The sequence below is a fragment of the Panicum hallii genome, chromosome 9 (assembly GCF_002211085.1).
Source record: "Panicum hallii strain FIL2 chromosome 9, PHallii_v3.1, whole genome shotgun sequence".
NCBI lineage: Eukaryota > Viridiplantae > Streptophyta > Magnoliopsida > Poales > Poaceae > Panicum > Panicum hallii.
In genome coordinates, this window is record NC_038050.1 from 57,875,009 (window position 1) to 57,899,853 (window position 24,845).

At 42.5% G+C, this 24,845-nt stretch overlaps 1 protein-coding gene and 1 long non-coding RNA gene across 2 annotated transcripts; one reads left to right on the forward strand and one right to left on the reverse strand.

Moving 5' to 3' along the window:
- The first annotated feature begins 12,293 nt into the window (after window positions 1–12,293).
- LOC112877180 lies at window positions 12,294–15,216 on the forward strand. Its single transcript, XM_025941395.1, has 2 exons — window positions 12,294–12,414; window positions 13,852–15,216. Exons 1-2 carry the CDS (start codon window positions 12,378–12,380, stop codon window positions 15,090–15,092), a joined length of 1,278 nt encoding a protein of 425 aa, XP_025797180.1. The 5' UTR covers window positions 12,294–12,377; the 3' UTR covers window positions 15,093–15,216.
- Window positions 15,217–18,079: 2,863 nt separating this feature from the next.
- Window positions 18,080–19,992, reverse strand: LOC112877511. The gene is made up of 2 exons (XR_003225504.1): window positions 19,885–19,992; window positions 18,080–19,370 (listed from the first exon to the last, which is right to left on the reverse strand). It is a non-coding gene; the product is annotated as an uncharacterized LOC112877511 (long non-coding RNA).
- Between the last annotated feature and the right edge of the window lie 4,853 nt (window positions 19,993–24,845).

Consider the following 24,845-nt stretch of genomic DNA (forward strand, 5'->3'; position numbering starts at 1 on the left):
CCGACCGGCTGAGAGATGATATGCGTGCAGGTGATGAAGGCGCAGGTGGACGCCAAGAGCAAGGGGTTCACGGACGTGCTGTACCTCGACGCCGTCCCAGTGGCGGACCCAGGATTTACTTTAAGGGTATGCCGGGCGAAAATTTTTAAATGCAGTTCAATATAACTTGTATATATTTTTGTAACCATTACATCCATGATAATATATTAAAGATTATTACAAAGTCTACGCTTTTTCAAAGCCATGAAAGTCTGAATTATAGCTTCCTCATCTACTCCAAAGAAAATATCTCGCTCAATATATGTGACTAGACAATCATCCAAAAGGATACCTCCAATCTTGTTTCTCAACTTATTTTTAACTGAAGACATCGTAGAAAATACCCTCTCAACACTAGACTCCTCGCTTTCATCATGTCCGCAGAATGCTAAACCTTGATGCAAAAGAAACTTCAGACATCTAAATGAATAGGTCAATCTGATCTTGTAAAGATGAAGATCCTCATCACTCCACCTCTCAATTTGATAATCAATTGTTGCCTTGGGATTAACAAAACCACTGTACCTCTCTTGGGCTGCATTGTGTGCACTAGGGCCTGCATGTTTCAAAAGTTCTTTCTCTCCTATATTCCAATTTCTCCAACTATCCTTTGTAAATGTATCTGTCCCCTTGCCCTTACATTTAAGGTCTCTGAACAAATAGCAAACAAAGCAAAATGCGGAATCCTTCTTATACTGTATTCCAACCAATGATGCTTATGAAACTACACAAAATTGAATAGACGAAATTGAATAGACGCTCTCTATTTCTAATTCTTCTTTTTGGGAATTCATATGCATATGGTTGGAACGGACCTTTGATAATATACTCTCTACGAACTGCATCTTGCTCATTGACAGGATAATTATGGATAGGTAGTCTCTCACCAGGATCTTGTGGAAGATGATTGCCATCATAAACATGTGTTGGTGGTGGTGGCACGGCATCATCAACTGGATCAGTAGGAAGATTAGATGGTGTATTATCCACATTTTCTTCAATTACTCTTTCTTGCTCTTGGGGCTGATCTTCCACCGGATCTCTATTTTCCTCAATTACTCTTTCTTGCTCTTGAGGTAAAAAGCAGCCGCTGCTTTCTTTGCTGCATGTTTTTGAAAAAGAGAAGCAACAGCTCTGTTCCTCTTCATATTTCATTCAACAAAAATCAATCTGCACTTGATAATGTAAAAAGTATAAGCAAATCAATCTGCAATTGGTATTATAAGAAAGGGACAACACAAACAGACAAAAAGTACTACTTTGATTAATGAAATCGGTAAAAAAATCACCTTGATCCCGGAGCAGGTGCACGTGATGCCGTGATTGCAGACTTGTGTAGTGCCGTAGTGGTCCTGTTGCCTCTGCTAGCTGCTGCGTGCGATGCTTGGCGGCGCTGCCGTGTGCGCCCGTGCCACTGCGCGTCTGCCGCCGCCGCGACGCTTTGTTTTCCAGGTAAAAAATACCTAAACTGAATAAGATTAGGGAAACTAATGGCCAAATCACACCCCTGCGCCGTCCACAAGCGGTACCTGGAGGAGGCCTCCTCCAGCAACGTGTTCCTCGTCAAGGGCGGCGTCATCGCCACCCCGGCCACCACGGGCACCATCCTGCTATTAGCGCCGGAGCTCGCCGCTGATGAACACGAAGAACGCACACGATGTGGACACGAGAAACTCAAGTGAGACTGGATCTTTGTGGTGGCCCAACGTTCCACCGTTTTTGCGTTTTTTCATTGCTCTTATAGAAAGCGGCCGCCAAACGGCCTGCACGCCCGGTCCTCCGTCATCTCCATGAACGACGCCATGCGGGATGCGCAAGACGCGTGCATCGCCCACGGTGGCGCGAGAACCGGGCGCCCCACTCCTTGTACCCCCTGGCTCGTCACCCCTTATTCGCGGGAATAGAAAACACACACACTAACTAAGACATAGAAGTAACACAACAATCTCTCCCTACTTCTAAGTCTTGATCTTCAGAACGCCTATCTTCTCCCTGAGTTCCACAAAGCCTTGCCTCCCCAGCGGCTTGGTCAAGATGTCTGCCAACTGATCATCGGTGCTCGTGTGTTCCAGTTCAATATCCCCGCATTCCAAGCATTCCCGAGTGAAATGGAATTTCATGTCAATGTGTTTGCTGCAGTCATGAAGAACCGGGTTCTTTGCCAGAGCAATTGCCGACTGATTATCCATTTTGATCACCGGCACTTCTCCCCCATGTCCGATCACTTCACGTAGCAGCCTCCTCAGCCACACAACTTGACAGGAAGCTGCAGCCCCATCAATGTATTCTGCCTCAACACGTCGATTGAGCCACGACGCGCTGCTTCTGTGATAGCCTAGTAATCGGATTGTCTCCTAGGAAGAACAGAAGCCCGATAGTGCTCTTCCGATCATCCACATCTCCGGCCAAGTCACTGTCACTGTACCCCTTCAGCTTTAGCTCTTCAGTGCTACAACCATAATTCAGCCCGAAGTCGATCATAGCAGAGACATAACGGAGCAGATGCTTGAGTCCCACCATGTGTTCAGCTCTCGGTTCCTCCATGAACACTGCTTAAGTACCCAACAGCGAATGATAAATATGGCCGGGTGTGGAGCAAGTACCTAAGGCTGCCTATGAGGCTTCGCTAATGAGTGGGATCAACTAATGGCGAGGTGCCTTGCTTTGACAGTTTCAGTCGTGTCTACATCGGAGTCGTACAGCCATTGCACCCTATCATCCCTGCTCTGTCCAGCAGTTTGGTTGCGTACGCGCTCTGGCGCAGCTCAATCCCGTGGCGTCCCTGCCTGACCTCGATGCCAAGATAATATGACAGAGCACCAAGGTCACTCATCCTGAATGTGCGCTTCATTTCACCTTTGAACTGCTCCAAATCCTTGCTGGACTCCCCCACAATGAGCAGGTCATCAACATAGACGCCCACTATCAGCCTGGATCCTCCTATGACCCGTGTGTACAGACGTGCTCCGAGTTGCACTTGCTGAAACCCATAGCGCTCAGGCTGGCATCAAGTTTGGCGTTCCACGCCCGATGTGCTTGGCGCAACCCATATAGTGCCTTGTACAGCTTCAAGACCTTCCCTTCATGTCCTTCAGCTGTGAACACAGGACCTCTTCGGCAAGCTCACCATTGAGGAAAGTCGATTTCACATCCATTTGGTGCACCGGCCACCCAAAGTGTGCCGCAACTGCCAGAACCAAGCGCACGGACTCCATCCTAGCGTCTGGTGCGAATACTTCTTCAAAGTCCACACCTTGCCGCTGCACATACCCCTTAGCGACCAAACGTGCCTTCTGCTTGACCACCGTGCCATGCTCGTCGCGTTTCAGTTTGAAAACCCACTTCAGGCCAATGGAGCGGTGTCCCTTTGGCAGAGACACGAGTGACCAGGTCTTGTTCTCTTCAATTGAGATCATTTCCTCTAGCATTGCCTTGCGCCATGCCTCACTGCTCTTGGCTTCTTCCACAGTTGCCAGTTCCTCATGCAATGACAGCATGAGTTGCTCGATGAGGTTCTGGTCCTCGTGGCTTGATGGTGCAAGCGAGCCAAGGATGTCCTCCAGCAAGCGAAACTTCGGCGGGGCATCGTCGTGATCCTTGTCTAGGTTGACCGACCTTGGTTCTTGCGCTGGGTTCACCACTCCAGGGGGTGTCCGTGGTGGCGAATACAGGGCAGGCGTTGTCGCTGTCGAGCCAGGCACAACCGTCTCACCACCAGGCTTCTCTGTCTCATCGAACACAATGTGCTCGACGCGGAAGATGTCTTCGATGTCGGGTTCGCTCCCCCTGGAGCCAGTGTCGCCCCAGTTCCATGGCCTGTCTTCTTCAAATATCGCGTCCCGTGACACATGAACATGCCCCGTCGCCAGGTTATAAAATCTCCACGCCTTGCTCCCCGGTTCATACCCCACGAATACCATGGGAGTACTCCTGTTTTCCAGCTTGGATAGGTGCTTGGAACCCTGCTTCACATGGGCCACACAACCAAACGTACGAAGGAAGTGTACTGCCATACCTCATAAGGCGTTCGTCCGTCCATGCTCTGTGTCACCGACCGATTGAGCAGGAACACGGCTGTCAGAGTTGCTTCTCCCCAAAACCAACTCGGCAGAGACATGGCCTTCATCTTGCTTCTGGTCATTCCCAGTACTGTTTGACTTCGCCATTCCACAACCCTGTTCTGCTGTGGTGAGTACGGGGCAGTGAGATGGCATCGAACACCTTCCCTTTCACAGTACTCCAGGAACGTGCGCGCCGTGAACTCCCCTCCACGGTCTATGCACAGTGTTGCCAGCTTCTCTCCAGCTTCTGTTTTAGTCGAGCCCTGAAACGCCATGAAGGCCGAGGCAGCCTGATATTTTCTAGCTTCCTGCTCCATATTTGTTATTATATTCCTGTCGTAGACTAACCTTGTAGCTGACGGAGCCACGAGAGAAAGCTCGCCATAGCACCACGGAAGGACCTCGGACACGCGGGCGTATCCAACGGGAACAGAAGGCCAAACCTCAGCAGCACGAGGACAGCCCCAACGCCCAGTCCCATCAATCCGAGGTTGAGGACTAGAGCGGTTTGGGTTATCATAGGTATTCCTATGGTAACAATGATTGGGAGGCAGGTCCGTCGCGCTCAGCTCGTTACCCCTTGTGGTATGAGCCGTTGGAACGCAACATCTTGTATACTGCAGACCAAGCTGAACGGGCAGCGGCAGGCGCGGAACGGATGGAGGCATCAATGGATAGGCATCTCCAGTCTCACGGGGAGATGCAGTCGTCCCTTGACATCCACACCAGAGCTTTGCAGGGCATCTTCAAACACTTCGGTTTGAACCCTTTTCCTGACGCTTAAATCTTGCAAAGATTTAAGCTTGGGGGAGGGGACCTCAAGGCAAAGGTATGTCCACCGTTCCAACACCCCACCTATCACCCGGAAGTTCTTTCATATCTGGCTCTTGAGAAGTTGTGTATCTGTTGTTGTTTTTCGTCTTGCTTGTATGTGTTCTTAGCAGTAGTTTGTTCTCTTTCTCATTGAAAAAAAAGAGTCAGTCGAGTCAGTCAGTCTTTAGAGAGTCTTAGTTTAGATGAATTAAATACTTCCATAGGACATGGTTAATTCTTTGCAAATCTCCCGCTAGTTTGAATTTGTCTCAAAATGCTTGGCCATAACCTTTGCTCATTCAAAAAGAGTGTATTAGTTTGGTTATGCCTTGGTAGACACAAAAGTCAAGTGATTTTCTTTCCTTATACGACCATGTTTAGGCTGTTTGGAGATGTGATATTAGTATGTTGGGTTTTCAATCTTGCTTTGCCTTGAGTATGAGTTTTCTTGGAGATGATTTATTCGGTTCCTCAATGACATATACATCTCCACCAAGGCCAAATACTATCCACATATTTGCTCATGCATTTTGTTGAGTCTTGCTAAGGGATGTGTCCTTTCTAAGTTTTTGAGCTTTTCAAAATTGATTGCAAAATTTTTTAGCTAGCCTCATCAAAATGTCGGTGTGCTGAAATCCACTCCGAATTCATGCATCCACCACCGACATAACCACTCCATGAAAAACCATACCCAGTGTACCTGTCAAGTTTGAAACCCACCGAATTTTTCTCCTGTTTCATATTTTGCAAACCCCCAAAAAAAAGAGTGAAGGAAGAAGAAAAGAAATAAAAAAGAAAGAGAGAGAGAAAAAAGTATTGAAAAAAAAGAGAGGAAAAGAGAAGGAAAAGAATAAAGGCTCTCAATCTCTCATGCAAAAAGAGGGGGAAAATATTTCTTGAAAGAGGGAGAAAATTCAAAAGTTCAAACTTTGCGTGTGTCCATTTTCTTCCTTTTCCACCACACCATTCCATTTCTCCAAATCGATTGCGAAAAGTTTCTTGAATTTAACTAGGATCTTCCCTTAACTCGACAATATATGAAGGCATGAGCAACATCTTTACCTACCCCATGAGCTCCACATATCAACCTTTAGTGGTAGGAAAAAGAAAAATTTATGAGCCAAGGTGAGGAAAATAATCATTGAGTGCCTGAGAGGTTAACATTGAGGAACCAACATGAATCTCTCCGAGTTCAAATTCAAAAGAGGCTAGGTAGGAGAGACTATCCAGCAGAAAGTTCTATCTTTCAACCACTCAAAACTTGAAAATATTATCGGAGCGGATTCTTGACAAGCATAGGGAACCCAAGGTATAGCTAAGCCGGTTTACTTTTTCATTTTTCTGATCTTTGGTTATGTCCTTGCATTTTATTTTAAATTCTTGCTATCGGCTTCAAGTTTGGCTTTACTCGAGGATGAGCAAAGGTTTAAGCTTGGGGGATGTGTTGGCAGTCATTAAATGCTAACTTTATGTGCCAACATATTGAGATTTTGCAAGAATTCACCATGTATTACCCTATCTATTAACCGAGTTCCACGAATTTTGTTGAATATTCGATGCAGGGACTCGGGAGAAGGAGACACTCGTTTCGAGTCGAAAATGATGGAAAATGCGCGCTTGAACGGGAAGTCGACGGTGTCGAGGCAAAAGGGAGGCCAACCGACCTTACCCTAGCCCGGTCGACCATCCATGGCCCAGCCGGATTGGGGAGGACCGGCCGACCTGGGGGTCAAGCCCTGGCCCGACCGAGATAGGTCACAGCCTGGCCGGCCTGGGGAGTCCACCAAACTGACGTCCCCGGCCAGGCTGGGTCGGGCAAGGCCTAAGGAGGCCGAGTCCAGGAGGGACCGAGCAACCCTAGCTAAGGGGGGCCGACCGGCCTCACCTTGGGCCCGGCTAGCCTGTGAGCTCCACCAACCCGACTTCCCTCACGCCAGCGTGTCATCCACGTCGCCAACAAGCTTCTTTGGATGGTCCACCAGTCAGTTCCTCTGGCTAGAGGGTCGGGCGGGCTCAAGCCATCTCGGCCGGCCTGGGAACCGACATCAGGAGGTCGGTGCCACCCCAGGCGGGCTAGGTCAGCCCGGCCGGCCTGGGACTTGAACAAAACTTGGCGGCAACGAAAGGATGGACACGTGGACGGCCGAGGGAGCTCGAGTAGGTCGGTGGGCAGCCTGGTCGGCCCAACCCTAGACCGGCCGGTGCGGAAGTTACCGACCTTGAGCCCCTATTTAAGCTGCTGCTTCCTGAGTCTCCAACACACACTCACACAGAAGGAATCGTAGTTTAGACTTGAGTTGCACTGCTCTTCCTTTAGTTTTAGCTTGGGCGTAGCCCTGTCGGGAGTTTAGGTCGAGTCGAGCATAGCGCGGACTCCGGATTGAGTTCTTTGGAGGCCGGGTGAGCTTTGTACCTTTTCGGTTTTCCTTGAGTCAGACTTTAGAGTTACTTTATCTTTATTTCATTTCTATATAGGTAGCTTGAGTGCTCTATATTATGTGCCATGATATATGCCTAGTACTTATTTACTTTTTCCTTGAGCTTAGATGCGTGCATAGTTACTACCACTTGGGCCCTGCTCTACCTGTTTATTTTAGTGTGGGTGATTCGCCTGGGTTCGGTCTCCGATTACTACCGTTAGGTTTAGTTGGGAGTAGTCGGGATCAACTTGGGGATCTTCTCCTAAAACTAAGGGAAAGGTCTTGGTTTTACTTGCGGACAAGGTGTGTGGGAGCAATTCCAACTTTAAAGGTTTGCGTGATCGCACGAAATGTTGTGGTAGCCGCTGGTGGTGACAGCACCTGTCGGTCTCTGTAGTCCACCCCGTCGACGCGTTAATACACCCGGAATCTGGGGGTTGAGGTATCCCCTTGTGTGGATTTCTTGCTGTGATACCCACATGTCAGAGGCGCGAAGCAGTCTAGGACTTGTAGAGTGTGCTGTATCAGAATCCTGGGTAACGTGCTGTGATAGGTATAGAGTAGATAGGTCATATAGGAGTCGTAGCTTAGCCTAAAATCTCCCGATAAGGTGAAACCTTAGCTTAACTTTAGGGCAACTGACTAGGTATGTATGTCCGTTATCTCTTCCAGATAGCGTGTATCCCTGCTTGAGATAGTCGTAAGCTGTTATCTTGTCCATTACTCTTCTTTCCTTAAGTTGTGATAGAGACACTGCTTCCCTTGGATTAAATACGATACCTGGAGAATACTCCCGGTGAAGTGCTACATTGACATTTTCGTATGCTTGGAGAGAGTGGCATAAGAAACGTCAACAGCGATCTTCATTGAGATCAACCTCTGTCGTCAACTGCACCGTCGCCTTCTCCTCTTTGGCCACCGGTGTCACAGGCTTGATCTCTTCGCAGACCGTGACCCGGGCAACCATGAGCGAGGTTTCAACCTCTTCCTCCACCTGTGAGGCATGGACAGCCTCATCTTTCTTCTTCTTTCGACACTCTTGCCCAGTGTCCCTTCTTGCCGCAATAGCGGCATTCGTGGCCGGCCACGATGCGCCCGCCATCGCGCCCAGTGTCGTGCCCATCGTGACTGTGACTGTCGCGCCCGCCTCGTCTGTCGTCACGGCCTCCGCAGCGACCGTGACCGCGCCCACATTTACTGCCTGACGTGGACTCCTTGTGACATTCCGGGACCCCGTTCCTGGTCAGCTTGAGGCGCCAGGATAATCGTGCCAGCAACTCGTCCTCGTGAGGTTGAGTTTCGCCACGGTGTCACCTCCAGCGCTGCTCCCACCTTGGCGTTCCTCTGTTGCCTTGAGCCACCCAATGAGTGCATCAACCGAGATCTCACTGAGATCAAGCAGTGTCTCAATCGACGTCGCGATCTGCTCGAGCTTCGGTGGTACAACCTGCATGAACTTCCGCACGATCTCTTCATGAGTGTAGGTGTGGCCGAGCGCAGCGATTTGAGCCATCAGCTTCTCGATGCGTACACCGAACTCCTCCACTGTCTCCCCGTCGTGGAACTTGAGCGCGTCAAATTCCCGCCGGAGCGAGCTCACGCGCGCCTTGCGCACCCGATCCACGCCGATGTTCCGGAGCTCCAAGGACTCCTACGCGAGCTTCGCCGTCGCTTTGTTCGCCATGGTGCCCATCAGCTCCGGGGGGAACTACCTTGGTAATCACCTCCAACACCATCCGGTCTTCGGTGTAGTCGTCCGTCCCGGACTTCACCGCATCCCACAGGCCCCTCGCCTGCAGCATGACGTGCATGAGCGCCGCCCAATCATGGTAGTTGGACTTCATGAGCGATGTATGATGATCGATCCTGAACTCCCACCGTCGCCACCCGTTGACGTCCTTGTCGGCGGAGGACAGGATGACCTGACCCGAGGCATACTTGCTCACTTGATGACAGCAGCGCACCCACGTCGACCGGCTCTGATGCTAATTGTTAGCGCCGGAGCTCGCTGCCGATGAACACGAAGAACGCACGCGATGTGGACACGAGAAACTCGCGCGAGACTGGATCTTTGTGGTGGCCCAACGTTCCACCGTTTTTGCATTTTTCATTGCCCTTATAGAAAGCGGCCGCCAAACGGCCTGCACGCCCGGTCCTCCATCATCTCCGTGAACAACGCCATGTGGGATGCGCAAGATGCGCGCATCGCCCACGGTGGCGCGAGAACCGGGTGCCCCACTCCTTGTACGCGCGCCATGCAAGGGTGGGCGTTGGTGATGGTGTAGGACACCCCCCCTGGCTCGTCACCCATTATTCGCGGGAATAAAAAACACACACACTAACTAAGACATAGAAGTAACACAACACATGCCGGGCATCACGCGCAAGAGCGTCATATATAGAGCTTGCCGCGGACTGCAGATACAAGGTGTCATTAGGGTACAATTAAAATAGCATTGCCAACTTGTTTGACTAAAATTGCAAAGCTCAAAAATGATCTAAGTTGACCCCAAACAACATTGTTGGTGGTTATCATTATCTGTGGTGTGATTACAGTTGCTTTGTTCTTTTGTACTCATCCATTTTCTTTATATTGACGTTTGGAACATGGTATTTAGTTCAAAATTTTTGTCTAAAATGTCAATAAATAAAAAAAGGTGAGAGTAGACTTTAAGGACCTAACACCACATATGTTCCGTCTCCATCATCTGACCTTATTTTGCTTCATTAGCGGTGACTCGAGATATTGTTAGGATGGCCAGCGGTGAGTCATTGGCTTCATGATGCATCAGTCCGTAGCCACTATATGCATTAATGCAATATTTTCATTATAGATAATATTGTTCTTTCTAAACCCTAAAAACTATGGTTGATCCTTTCTACTTAAAATTTATTAATAAGTAATTATTTTATTTTTATGTGCGTGACACACGTGCTTTTGGACTAGTCAAGGCTAGGTGCACTGTTATGTTTAAGACTAAACATAAGTTTTTTGGGTTCTTTTAAAGTAAATGGTGCAGTAATGGATTCTCTCTCCAACTGACTGATTTTTGACATCTCAAACTCAATCATGGAGTTATGAGTCACATTACTTTGGCCAAAAAGTTCATAGTAGAATTCAGTTGCCACCTTATTGATCACATTTTCTCCTTATATAATTTGGTCATTGCTTTGAAGAGCGAGAATTCTAGTCTTTTTTTCTTTTCCCTTTTGCTTTTAGATGAAAATATTTTGTATTTTCATCCCCTTCTAAAATATTTTTCTCTCATCCTTTGTTTTATTTTTATTTCAGTTTCCCTATCAATTTGTTCTAATTTGATCTCACAGTCCAGTCTTGTCTGTCTATCACTAGCAGAAACACCAAAACTCTCACTCTTGATATCAATATCTTTGATTATTTTGGAAAGATATTTTTTAATTTTTTTATGTTCACCTTCAACATTCAGGTTCCATCCTTTCAGAACTTTCTTCAACCTTTTAAGTTTTTTATTTCCAAATTTCAATGCTATTTTTACTTTTTCACAGGTTGAAACCATTTCTGTAGGTCCTCCTTTAGTCCTTTTGCTCCTCTTGTTACGTACGCACCATTCCTGCTTTAAGGCAGATATATGTTAGAACAAAAATTGAGGCAATCAAACTTTCACGATGGATCATATGGTTCGTAACGAGCTACAGAGTTCAAACGATAGCGCACCCAAAATAGTCATATAGGTGTTACGTGAGATTTTTCATTTTTTTTTAGAAAATTTCTTACCAGCAGAGCACATCCGCATGTCATATTCAATACAAGGGGTATCCTATCAACCCACTATCTCTATCCAGCACACATTGCAACTTTGCCATTAGAGCACAAAAATATAATGTGGCTAGCTAGTGTCATCCTCTTTACTAAACAGACAACGTCCTAGATCATTAGACTCTCTGTTTCTCTCTCTCTCTCTCTCTCTCTCTCTCTCTCCCCTCTTCGTTGTACTCCCTCCTTTTCTAAATAATTGACATCGATTAATTCAAAACGTCAATTATTTGGGATCGGAGGGAGCACGTATGATTCTAGTTACATGGTTGCAAGAGTTTTTACTCTTAATGAGGGTTAGGGTGCTTTTTCCATGGTGCAGTGTAGATAGTTTAAACATATACTATCTTCCTGTTTTTATTTAATATTGGCTAGTTAAAAACTAAATAAAAAAGGGAGGTAGTATGTACAACTATAATTAGTACTTGGTCTCTTGGGAGTTTTTTCCAGCCGAGGTAATTGAAATAAAAAGTCACTTTACAAAGAGTTTCACTATTATACTCCTTTTGGCGTAAGATACGCTTATACAAACTGAATTAATACATTGCCTCTATGTAATGAATGAAATATTTAACATATACTCTCTCTGTTTTGAAATATTTGATCGTACTCTTTCTAATTCGTACTCCTTTCGCCGATTCCTGCTTAACACAAATCAAAGACTCTAGTATCGTTAATTGCCAAAATTCACATCCAACATTATTATAGTCTTTGTTTTTCTTTTTGGAGCTTGAAAAAAATGTACAAGAGACTTTAGACCGCACAGACCCGGCCTATATCAATCATCATTGCATCCACTCAATGCAAAGAATTTGAAATCGATGAAACATCTCTTTTGAGTTAAAGCGAGCAGCACCTTTGTTGAAAAAAATGCAAGTAGCATTGGAGTGGATCTTTTCTAATTCACCCCTTTAAGAGGAAAAGGTACTGTGGCAAATAAGTCGTGGATGTAAATAGCTATAAAATCAACAAAAGAGGGCTCGGAATCTTGTGCTTTTTAAGCACGCCTAGAAGATTAGTAGGATAATGAACTTCATAGTTACAGAGGGATAACTGATAGAGAAATCAGAAATGAGTGGGATGGCCATTTCACCTTTCGCATTGTGGGATGCGCACTTCTGTAATTAAGAATACATTAGGAAAAAAGAGTGGGTTGGCCATTTCATCGATGTACTACGTACCATATATAGCCCCCCTTATGTTCCATTATTGAAGGTTCCCTTGCAAAATTTCCGGCTCAATACCGCGGGGATGGCGCCACAGCAACAACAGTCCATAGAGCTTGAAGGTACGTTGTAGCGAATTTGTTTGCTAAATTTTGTTGCCGATTAGATATATACGTCGCATATCTTTAGATCTTGTTGTCAATTATTACCTATGTATCTAGAGATGAGATTTGTTACGATGTTTGGAATTATTATTAACCATTCATTCGATCACATCTAATCATTAATAATAGAGAAGTAGCCCTAAACGTTACTTTATATTGTGGACAATGATGACTCTAGAACTAATTATATAAGATCAATCACTAGGATTAATTAAGAATGGAGTGTAAAGCACTACCCGCTGGCAAGTTTCGATCGCGTCGTATTTCAGTAAAAAAAATCATATATAAAATTTATATTTATACTTATATCTCACATATTTCAAGTAAGAATTAACAAAAATATATCAAATCATAATATATTCAATATAGATATAGTAAATATAGAAATAAATGATGATTAAAAATAAATACAGAGTGAAAAAAGAAAACCAAAATAACATATAGACAAGAAAATACAGATAGAAAAAAATAAAACAAAAAATAGAAACAAAATAATAATTAAAGAGATAGACGATGGACAAAAATAAATACAAAGAGAAAAAGGGTAAAAGAAAAAAACATAAATAGATACAATAAGTATAGATATAGATGATGGACATTAATACATATAGAGAGAAAAAATACAGAGTGAAAAAAGGAAAAAGAAAAAGAAAAAACATAAATAGATAAAATAAAAGCGTTGTGTGAAGGAGAGAGATGGAAAAGAGAGACAGCATCGTACTCCTCCTTGTGATGATCCGAAGGTCCAAAAAGGAGGTGGATGAAACAAAAAAATTTAAATAAGGATAAATAGCAAATCTATTTGTATTTAGCAGTGGCATGGTACCAGTAGCGTGTGGAATATGTCCACCACTGTTGTGCTTTTTAGACACTGTTGAGGTATTTTATACTCCTCCGGTCTTAAATACATGTCACAAATTCAAAAATGAGTTAGTCGGTGATATGTATTTAGGATCGGAGGAAGTAGTAGTTATTGATTCGGGCTGGAGGGAGGGTCCCTTGGGTAACCCACATACTTAACTCCCTGAGTCACGTGCATGGGCACCAATACCACAATAAGTACGTCGGCGAAAGAACCACTGCAACATACTTGTGTTAAGTATGTCAGCTATCTCCTCCTACCGACATGCTTAATATATGTCGGTAGCCAATGTATTTTACATTAAGTCCATCGGGTAACGATAATGGACATACTTAGTTTCAGCTGTGTTCTTTCAACGTTTTTCCTGTAGTGACGGCCATAGAGATAAGAAAAACAGCCTGGTGAACACATGAATCATATAAGCATACACTTGCACCTTAATTTATCTTCTGGTATGAAATATATATATTAATCCTTCCATATGACGAACAACAATTTACAGTTGGTTCCGATTTGTTGTATCTAATCTGCAGGCCCAGTAATCAAGAAGGTGGATGAATTCATCAAATCAGTGCATGTGGAGGCATACATGCCCCGACACGTGGTAATCGGACTCATGACACCCAAACTTTATAGGGGAAATATTGAAAACATGAGGAGGCGTGATGAAAAGAATCGATGCTTGGATGATTTCTTGACTGAATGTAATGTGGAGCACCAAGATATTATTGTTAGGGAACTCCAGGAGAACAGCCCGTCGCTGCGTTCTTTCTACGATCTTGATGTCGTCCCGGATCTGACAGATAAGAGCATCCTGGAGATGGTGCGAGACGGATGTTACATCCTCTCTCAATGCCTCAACATGAAAAACATAATGGATCATCAGGTGGCTGCTGACGACTTGAACAGGTTCCTGTGTACTAACTCAGAACCTGATATTGTTCGTGATGTTCTCTTCCTCTACGAGAACCAGATACCGTTCAAGGTCCTTGATACCCTGTATACCAGGTTAGTCCAGGGAAGAACAAGACCGCAGCTGAAAGATCTGATGGTCAAATGGGTCTGTGAACATCTTCAGTGGCAGAAATATATTAGAGGGGAACCTGCAAAAAACCTGGATTTCCGGCATCTTTTGGAGCTCGTACACATGATCATTACAACAAGTGTTCCCACAGTATTATTAGGGTCAAGCTCCCCCGACACCATATGGGATAGGGCAACAAACTACGAGGAGCATGCTGCGGTGACTTTTCTGTACCGCCCACTAGACGGTGCATGCACTCGCAGCATACTGGATGTGAGCCTCGGCCGGTGTGGCCGCCTACATATCCCTCCCTTGATCATCTACACGGATACACTGCCAATGCTGCGTAACTTGATGCTGTTGGAAAAGTACAACATCTGCGTAAATAAGCACGTTACCTCCTACTGTTTCTTTCTGTCAAAGCTTGCAAGATGTGACCAGGACATAGCGTTTCTGAGCAAGAAGAGGATCATTGATAACAATCTGCAAAATAACAACCTCGCTGCCACCAGGATCTCCGAGATCACCTCTGGGTTTTCTCCTAATCTTCCAATCGAAAACTATCTTCAGAAGATAGCTGATGCACTGGACAGTCGCTTCCACTCCTGCACCTACCAAAACATCTCTTGGTTGAAGCTCCAAAAGATGCAAAACATGGCCATGTTGGCACTGTCCCTCGGTGGCATTATCATCTTCGTTTGCTCTATTATACAAGCAGTTTGTTCTATTATCAGCTGCCCAAAGAAATAATTCTTAGTGATGAAAAAAAAAGAATCGATGGGAGTAGGCTATCACCACATGATTGTATATTTATGTGATCTTAATTTCGTGAACTCTTTGTTTATGTTATGAGTTATTCCAAATTCTTAGTGTAGTGCTTATTGTTTGTGACATGTACCAGAGGCAATCAGTCACAATTCGGATTAAGGTCCAACTCATATTGGGTTTAGAGGTTTAATAGTCCGTAGTCTATTATTCGCTTTATAAATACATGGGTGAGCCAAGGATTACAAGTCCTTCCACAACTCACGTTACCTAGTCATTGCCTCACTCCCAGACCCGAATCTCGAGACCTTGCTGCATGTGCGGTGCTAGCACACCAACACACAGCTAGAGTTCCTCTCCGTACGTGTGATCTACATGGTGGTGCTGTTGTTATTGTTGTGTTGATCAGCTACAAGGAGGAGAGGAATGAGATCGGCTACTTCCTCTCATATATGCGCGACTATGTTAGATCGCTACTCCAACTCTTCTTCGGCTTTGCCACACATCTAGTGATCTGATCTCCTATTCGCAAGTTTTCTGGATGAAGTGGTAGATGTATCTAGTTCATTTCCTTACAATGGTATCAGAGCAATCTTGCATATTCTTGGTTTGGATCTAGATTCATAGGATGAATCTTGTTGATGCACGGATTTGATTAGATCAATTGGTTGTACGAGGTTGAAGTAGATTGCACCATATATGGTTGAAGGGGTTTGTTCATCCTCTCCCTCTCTCTGTTGTGTACACAACTTGCCCCCAATGATTGGAATCATCATCGGGGCTAATTGCATACATGTACAGTAGACTATGGCAACAGATTGACGTCATGAGTGCTAATCTGTTTCTAGTTCTGAAAGTCTCAGATTGTTGATTTGATCAATCTGATGAAATGTTTTATGAAAGTCAGGACCACCGTTGCAATCTTTTATACTGCATGTTTTGTAGAAAAATGAAGTACGCCTAACTTGTTTTTGCAGTATGTGATGTCAATAGTATGATCTCAATGTCATGTGATAATTTGTGTGTAACATTTGTGCATACCTGCGTGTTGCAAGTTAACAGAACCGGGTTGAGATTGTGCATTATTGTATAACGACCTGCGTGTTGACTTGTGAAGACATGAATGGTTCCTCATGTAATTTCTTCACTAGCTGTGAGTTGTAGTAGCTTTATTTCTTCATGGAGGTAACCTCAAGGCATGTTCGCGATGGCGATCACCACAAGACAAGACGAGGCATGGCGATGGAGTTCATGATGCCACCATGGAGATGAAGACCGTAATTAATCTAAAGACCATACTATTCACAAATATGATATGATTATATGCTTGTGATGTTTACCTTCCTGTCTTACTATTCGTTTCATACATTACATATAGTAGATATTTTTGTCATGATAAAATAGCTTTTCTCATAATAGCTACGTTTTTATGCCTTTTAACAATAGTTGCACTTATATAACTGTGATCATTGCATTGTGTGTTTGCCAAAGCAAAACACCATTGGCCATCATTGTGATTAAGGTGAATGTTGGACATTCACAAACATAGTATTGGTTGCTTAGCAAAGCTATCAAAATAGTTTTGGGCTTCAAGGCATGGAGTTGGGAGCCCAGACATTAGATGCCACCCAATAAATAAGAGTCATAGAGAGATATGATTAACAATTGGATGCCAAAGCTCACTAAAATTCCATTGAACATGGATCTTGAACTAGTATATTTCGTTAGAGGGAAGACGATTTGGTATAGTAGTGATGTCTTTTATTAAATTCGTTAATAGAAAATTTGTACATAACATAGTGCTAGATCTTTACAAATTTATTTTCTTTTGTGGATCATGTCTGCTAGCAACAATTATGTTTTCAATTTGCGATATATGTACATTATGTCTCTTAACAACATTTATAATGTGACTAATTTTAGAGATTCTCTATTATATCATGCAGCCTCTTAGGTGTCGCCTATGTTTGGAGAAACATTCTATGGCCTCTAGATTGTACATGCTTTGAAGGACTAGTAGAGAGAAATTTTAATTAAATTTGACACACATGCATAATAGAAGGGTTGCATGGCATACATTGCATTTTCTTTCTGTTGATATTCCTTCTGCATGCTTCTTTCTATTCGATAGTATATTAATTGTTTATTTATTTGTTTCTTGATTCATTAGAACCATGCCGTGGAGAGCGAGTGCGCGTATGGCTGCTCGTGGTAGAGGCCGCGGATGTAGCCGTGGCACTGAAAATGATGACCAGAAGATCGAGCAAGAACAATGAACCATGAGAATGTGGAGATTGAGATTGAGGTAGAATATTCAGAGGTTGATGAAGCTCTCGTTGACATCAAGAATTGCTGCCACAAGGCACTACTCAAAGACATTGAGAGAAGCTGAGTGTCATGGATACGAAGGAGAGGTAGCTGCATGGAGTGCACTATGCCCTTTACATCTCACAGGAGAACACTTGGACTAGTTCATCAGATATTCAGATGGACTTCGAGAAGACTTTCCTAGCAGTTGTATTCAGACATTCACTGAATTACACAAGCAGCAGCCGCACAAGGCACAACTTGCCATGAAGACCACTGTAAGATCATCAGTTTGGGAGAGTTCCTAACGACTAGGCGGCCTAGTCTCTCGCAAGTCAAGGACTGCTTGAATTAAGCAGACGACTGGTCAAGAATAGTGAGAAGATACTAATTGCCCAGTGCAATGCAGCAAGAGAATGTGTTTTTTTGCTTCTCATCAACTGATACCATCTACTGATTGTTTGGACAATGCAACATCTATCACATGGGAGGAATTCAAGACCAACTTTGCATAGTTCATGCTCGTTTGACCGTGGGAATTAAGGAGGCAAGCATGAAAGATTTGAGCTCAATTAAGGGGGTTGACATGTTTACTCCCTCTGTCTCTTTTTATATGATGTTTCTTAGTTCATTTTGTTTGGAGTACAATATATTGCTAGTGGACGTTACATGGAACATGTGCAATTTAGTATCCATAGTTATACAGAACTACACATGAATGGCATCAAATAGAACAATACGGTTATACTATAACAAGATTCATGACTGAAAATAAATATAACAATCACTTAGATACTCACAAGCCACAAGTTCACAACTAACAATAAATACGAAAGATATGAAACAAAGTTACATAGAGAAATAACCATGGTTGCAAAAGCAAAATGCCACATGAAACCCAGTTGGAGGAATGAACATGTTACAGATTTCAGCACCAGAATCAGAACATTATTTGATTATAATGGGTCATTTTTTTTTGTTTTCCTTTGGCGTCCTTTTCGCTCTTCCAAACCTATGACAAATGGAATTATTCAATGTACAATCAAGCTATAAAGTGAAACATGTCTAGAACCTAGTGTTTCGTACAGAATTCAAGTTTACTTAAAACATTGAAATTTTTGCACTTTGCAAAAATCATAATTTTGAAACAACATACATTTGGGAACCCTATCTATTGAATTTTGAAGTAAGTAAATACTCCCTCCGTTATTTAATTTTTGTCATTGGTTAGTTAAAAATGAACTAGTCAGCGATAACAATTTAAAGACGAAGAGAGTATAAGTATTTTGAAAGCTAAAATTATGTGCAACTTAAAGGCATTTTTTTAAATTTAAAGTGGTAAGGGCCAAATGCTTTGGATTCAGTGTTTACAGTAGAACCATTTTACATGATAAAAATGTTTTTTTATTTAGTTTGTTGTCTATTGAGATCAATGATAAGACTGGAACAGGTCCTAATTTACAATTTGTATGAGGTGACACATAATTCACAGACTCCCTCGATCTTATCATACCAAAATAGGGGGGATTCTAAGATAAGTGAAGAAGGTAAAACACCCATCTTGCATAGATACCGGTCTACACATAAACAAGCACTATAGCTATGTAAATCACAAGAAATTTCCAAATATGTATAAAACAAATGACTTTGTTAGGTTGATCAAGAAAAAACATAAGAGATGTTGTATAGTTCTTGAAAGTAAGTTGCACATTTAACTGAAAGAGAATATTGGTAGCATAGGCAGAATAAATTAGCAATAATGGACAAATATGTGTGCTTCTCATTGCAGATGCTAGCTGGAATATTAATAGATATTCCTGGTTCCTAAAAAAATGAAGTACCAGATTGGTTTGTTCTGAATTACCTTCTCTGCTCCCGCTGTCAAATTGTCGCTCGAAGGTGGTCGTTGAGGATGACTTGCTCCATCAAATTTTTGCACAGTGGTGTTATTTGCATCTGAACTCAAATTGCAGCGTAAATAAGATCGGGTAATAATTAAGATGGTGATCAATTGCTTCCCCGCTGACATTAGACCAAGTTTAATGTCCAATCTGTTTTTCTAAAATTCGGGTGATACAGTGATTCCAAAGAAAATAAATATGAATAGAATCTGTGTGGTCATTAATTGGGGATCTTCAATATGCAAGGCAAGAATGTGTTGGGGCTTCCATTCCAATTCTTTCAATGTTTTCTAAAAAACAATAATTGAGGAGCAGCACCTTTCCAAATATTCATAAATCGTATTGATAGATTTTGTGTTTGAGTAAATATTTTCATAATAGAATTATTTCCTTTCTACATTACAGTGAAATAAATTAATAGTCTATTATACTCAATTTAAAGTCAGTTTTGAATGATTTCTGGTAAATAATAAAAAGGCTTGTAGTAAGTGATAGCAGCATGCAGTTACAGGTCTACTTTGAATGATCTCTGGTAAATAACAAAAACTAAATAATTCTCCATATCTTACTTGCAGGGGTGTCAAGGGCCATGCTAGTAGCAGTTTCCAAATCAGATGCGGCTGCAACAGCCTTGGAGGCAGCATCTTGGGCGTTTTTTATGGTTTTTTTGACGGCTTCCCTGGCATTCTTGAAACTATCCTCATCGGTGACCTTGGCGGATTTGGTGACGGTCTTGATGAAAGATTCGAATTCGGTCTTGATGTTTTCAGCAGCACGCTTGACCTCGCTAGCAGCGTCACTGATGGTTTTGGCAGCAGTAGGAATGATCTCCTTGACTGAATTCCCTTCTGCATCTCCACAAACGGTGAGATTAGTAGTTACTCTCCCTTTCCTTTTTTTTATATGACACTTTCTAGTTCAAAAAGGGACGGAAAGAGTAACTGAATAAAGCAAATCATCGATGAAATATTTGAAGACATTTACGCTTACCAGCTGTTGGACAAACCCCTATACACAATGCTGCTCCCCCAACGGGGTCATTTTTGACAATATACTGTTGCTCTCCACTAAAAGGAATGTCGACCACTTGATGAATGCGCTTTGACGCCTTGTTTGGGTCCTCATTATCAAATGTAGAGGTAACACAGGTTTGGTAGACTAGCCACACAGGTTTGGTAGACTATGTTGTTGGTAATTGCCACCAACACCAATGAAAGATTGATCGTTTTTTGTAACGAACGAACGACTGTTTTCCACGTAAAACAGCAAACCAATTCCCTTCTTATGTGAGGATGGAACGGGTACTCGTCTATCTCGATCAGGACCCCTCACAAGATTTTATTTCTATCGCTATGTACTTTCTGGAATCGGCTGATGACTGGACTCAATCGATTCCAGTTCGGATACTCCGATGTCGATACGCGACTTCTGCATGAAACAAATACGCGCCATGCAACGTCGGTCACGCCCATCTTGTCTTTTGCTTGACACTTTGTAACACGGCAGCTGAACACTCGTCACATCCCGATTGGCTTCTCTTTGGAGGCGATTGGTTAGTTGCATATCGGCCAACCAGGCTCACTGTATGCAATTTCACTGTGCTCGGTTGCCTGTAATATTGCTTCTGGAGCCAGTCCCAACTAATGCAAACAGTAGCCTCTGGCCAGACTGGTTTGAAACGAGCTTCTCTATGGATATGATTAATGTAGCCTCTGGCCAGACTAATGTATGCAAACAGTAGCCTCTGGCCAGACTAATGTATATGAAACGAGCTTCTCTATGGAGCCAGATTGGTTTGATGCAGGCACAGGAATTGAGATGTGTTTTTTGTTTAACATTCTAGTTATATCTTTTAATTATATATATGATTAAAAAACTAATTATAGCATTGTGTTGTTGATATTTTTACAAACAAAACTAGACCACACTTATTTATATATTTTTAATATATATATATTATTTTTATTTTGAGTTTCATATACAACCAATCAAACATAATCTCATTTTGATCAACATGTCCTATCATATGCAACAAACCAATTATGAAATAGTTGTATCTCTAGACACCGGAGACCACGTCGAAGAGGGTCTCCAGCCATGGGACCTCACTGCTGATGAGCTAGGAGAGGATAGGAACTTGGAGAGCTCACCTAGGGGTGTCACGCAATGTGGGGAGGCATGTGCTCAGCGGGCGACGTGCAGAGGCGGCCGCGGTGGATGGCGTGCGTCGTGAGGAGGTCGCCGGGCACCGGACTCCGCCACGAACCTCTCGGGATCGTGCACGAGAGTTTGGGGAACAAATCTTGGGGCTCGGTGAGGTCGCTTCGGCCTTGGAATCATGGGTACAGCGCGAGAAGGGTGTGGCAGCTCATCGGGGTTGTCGTGGTTGGAGGAGGGGAACCAGGGTGCGCTCGGGGGTGACTTATATAGCAGCGGGAGAGCTCTATCTGCAAGGAATTAGAGTTTGTAAGTAGAGATAGATGAGAGTCCAAGTTAGAGGGGAGGGGATTTGAATCGATGGAGAGATTGGGAGGAGTCTATGGCCATCACGAGTTGGAAGAAGGCCCTGACGGTTGGGGTCCACATGTCGGCGAGTTGGATGCACGGGGCCGCGTTCCAGTGAGACAAGTGAGGAGAAGGAGGGCGCGACCTGGTGGGCTGTCGTCTTGGCCCAGTGCGGGTGAAGGGAGAGACGGGAGGGGAGCTAGGGCACTAGCCTGCGCGGCCCAGAGGGAAGGTGGGTGGGCCTCGGCGAGAGGGGCTCCAGCCCAGGGGAGAGAAGGTTTGAGGGTGTCACAGTCTCTTTTTATATGATGTTTCTTAGATCATTTTGTTTAGAGAGTACAATATATTGCTAGTGGACGTTACATGGAACATTTGCAATTTAGTATCCATAGTTATATTAAATGGGAGTGTACTATAAAAAATTCACAATTATAAATATTTATAATTTTACATCAGTAAACATGATTCACATGTTCAGAACTAACAATAAACGTGAACAATACAGAACTACACATGAATGGCATCAAATAGAACTACGAAAGATATGAAAGTCCCAAAGTTACATAGAGAAATAACCATGGTTGCAAAAGCAAAATGCCACATGAAACCCAGCTGGAGGAATGAACATGTTACAGATTTCAGCACCAGAATCAAAACATTATTTGATTAATGGTTTCAGCCCGGGAATCTTCACTCTCTATGTTTCAACGCTCATGTACGGTCATTTTTTGCCTTTTCCTTTGACGTTCTTATTGCTCTTCCCAACCTATGACAAATGAAATTATTCAATGTACAATCAAGCTATAAAGCGAAACATGTCTAGAACCTATTGCTTCGTACAGAATTCAAGTTTACTTAAAACATATTGAAGTTTTTGCACTTTGCAAGAATTATAATTTTCAAACAACATACATTTGGGAACCCTATCTATTGAATTTTGAAGTAAATACTCCCTCCGTTCTTTAATTGTTGTCATTAGTTATTTCAAAAATGAATTAGTCGGCAACAATAATTTAAAGGCGAAGAGAGTATAAGTATTTTGAAAGCTAAAATTATGTACTTGACATTTTTTTAAAAAAATCACAATTAATGAATTCCAAATTTTTTTTACCAGTTTTGCATGTGCCGTCAAGCAATTACGGATCATTATGACTAGATCCAGCTTGAGCTCCACTAACACATTTCGTCACAAATGGTTAGCTTTTATTTTTTGTGTTCCACCATAACCCCTCTTCAGCTATTGACCTAATTAATCCTTCTCCACAAACCACGATCACTACAGAACGATTTCTCTAAGGTACTGATAAATATTTTTCTTCAAACGATCGCTGCAACTGCGACAATCAGATCGCTGTTGAAAATTCAACTTTTCCGTGCGGTTACACTAGAACAACTGCATGTAAAGATGGCACCTTCACAAGCGAGTGCTAAGGCCAAATGCTTTGGATTCAGTGTTTACAGTAGAACCATTTTACATTGTAAAAATGTTTTTTTATTTAGTTTTTTTGCTATTGAGATCAATGATAAAACTGGAACAGGTCCTAATTTACAATTTGTATGAGGTGATACATAATTCACATAGACTCCCTCAATCTAATCATACAAAAATAGGGGGGCTTCCAAAAGATTAGTGAAGAAAGTAAAAGACCTAATTGCCCTTTTTTTTTATTACCGATCGAATTAAGTATGCCACCCAAAGGGCTATATGAAATTCTGTTACGAAAACACCCATCTTGCATAGATACCGGTCTACACATAAACAAGCACTATAGCTATGTAAATCTCAAGAAATTTCCAAATTTGTATAAAACATATGACTTTGTTAGGTTGATCAAGAAAAAACATATGAGATGTTAGTCCTTGAAAGTAAGCTGCACATTTAACTGAAAGTAGAATATTGTAGCATAGGCAGAATAAATTTGCAATAATGGACAAATACTTCTCATTGCAGATGCTAGCTGGAATATTAATAGATATTCTTAGTTCCTAAAAAAATGGAGTACCAAATTGGTTTGTTCTGAATTACCTGCTGTGCTCCCGCTGTCAAATTGGCTGGTGGGCAGGGAGATTTTGCTCCATCAACATTTGGCACGGGGGTGTTATTTGTATCTGAACTCAAATTGCAGCGTAAATAAGATCAGGGTAATTAAGATGGTGATCAATTGCTTCCCCGCTGACATTAGACCAAGTTTAATGTCCAATCTGTTTTTCTAAAATTCGGGTGATATAGTGATTCCGAAGAAAATAAATATAAATAGAATCTTTGTGATTGCATCGGACTGGTTCATGACCGATTGCTTTGGAATCTAATTAGTCTTTGTTAGTTTATAGACTTAGTCGTCTATTCTAGCCATTATCAACGGATTCATGGGATCAACGTGAGTAATGATCTCTCTATATTTCAATGTTAATTAGGAATGCCTCGAATATAGTAGCGTATAAGATCTTACATATATTTCAAAAATAGTCTTTAGTTTCCATGTGTTTCCACATCATATCTTACCATTGTCGCCACTTGGTTCATTTTTGAACTAGCCGACGACAATAACTAAAAAATAGAGAGAGTAAAAAAGAAATAAGAAACTTGTACAAATTTTTATAGAGGACAAATACAAATAACCAGGGCCAATAGTTAGAATATTAGGAATGATCATTTAGTATAAGATCTTACATATAGTTCGAAAATAGCTTTTGGTTTCCATGTGTTTTTACATCATATGTTACCTTGGAAATTTTATTAAATAAAAAATATAACAAACTTATACAATTTTTTATAGAGGACAAACACAAATAACCGGTACAAATAGTTAGATTCATACTGTTAGTATGATCATTTAGTATAAGATCTTACATATCGTTCAAAAATAGTCTTTAGTTTCCATGTATTTTCACATCATATTTAGCTCAGAAATTTTAATAAATAGAAAATATAACAGTAGTTAGACTATCAGGAATGATCATTTAGAAAACATACCAACAATTCAATATTCATTCCATAACAAGTACCAATAGTTACCGATTTTTG

Excerpts from the sequence above, each read along its gene's own strand:
- LOC112877180 (XM_025941395.1), top strand. The coding sequence starts at position 12,378 with ATGGCGCCACAGCAACAACAGTCCATAGAGCTTGAAG. Across the intron at positions 12,415-13,851 it reads ACAGTCCATAGAGCTTGAAG|GCCCAGTAATCAAGAAGGTG; the intron begins GTACGTTGTAGC and ends TCTAATCTGCAG.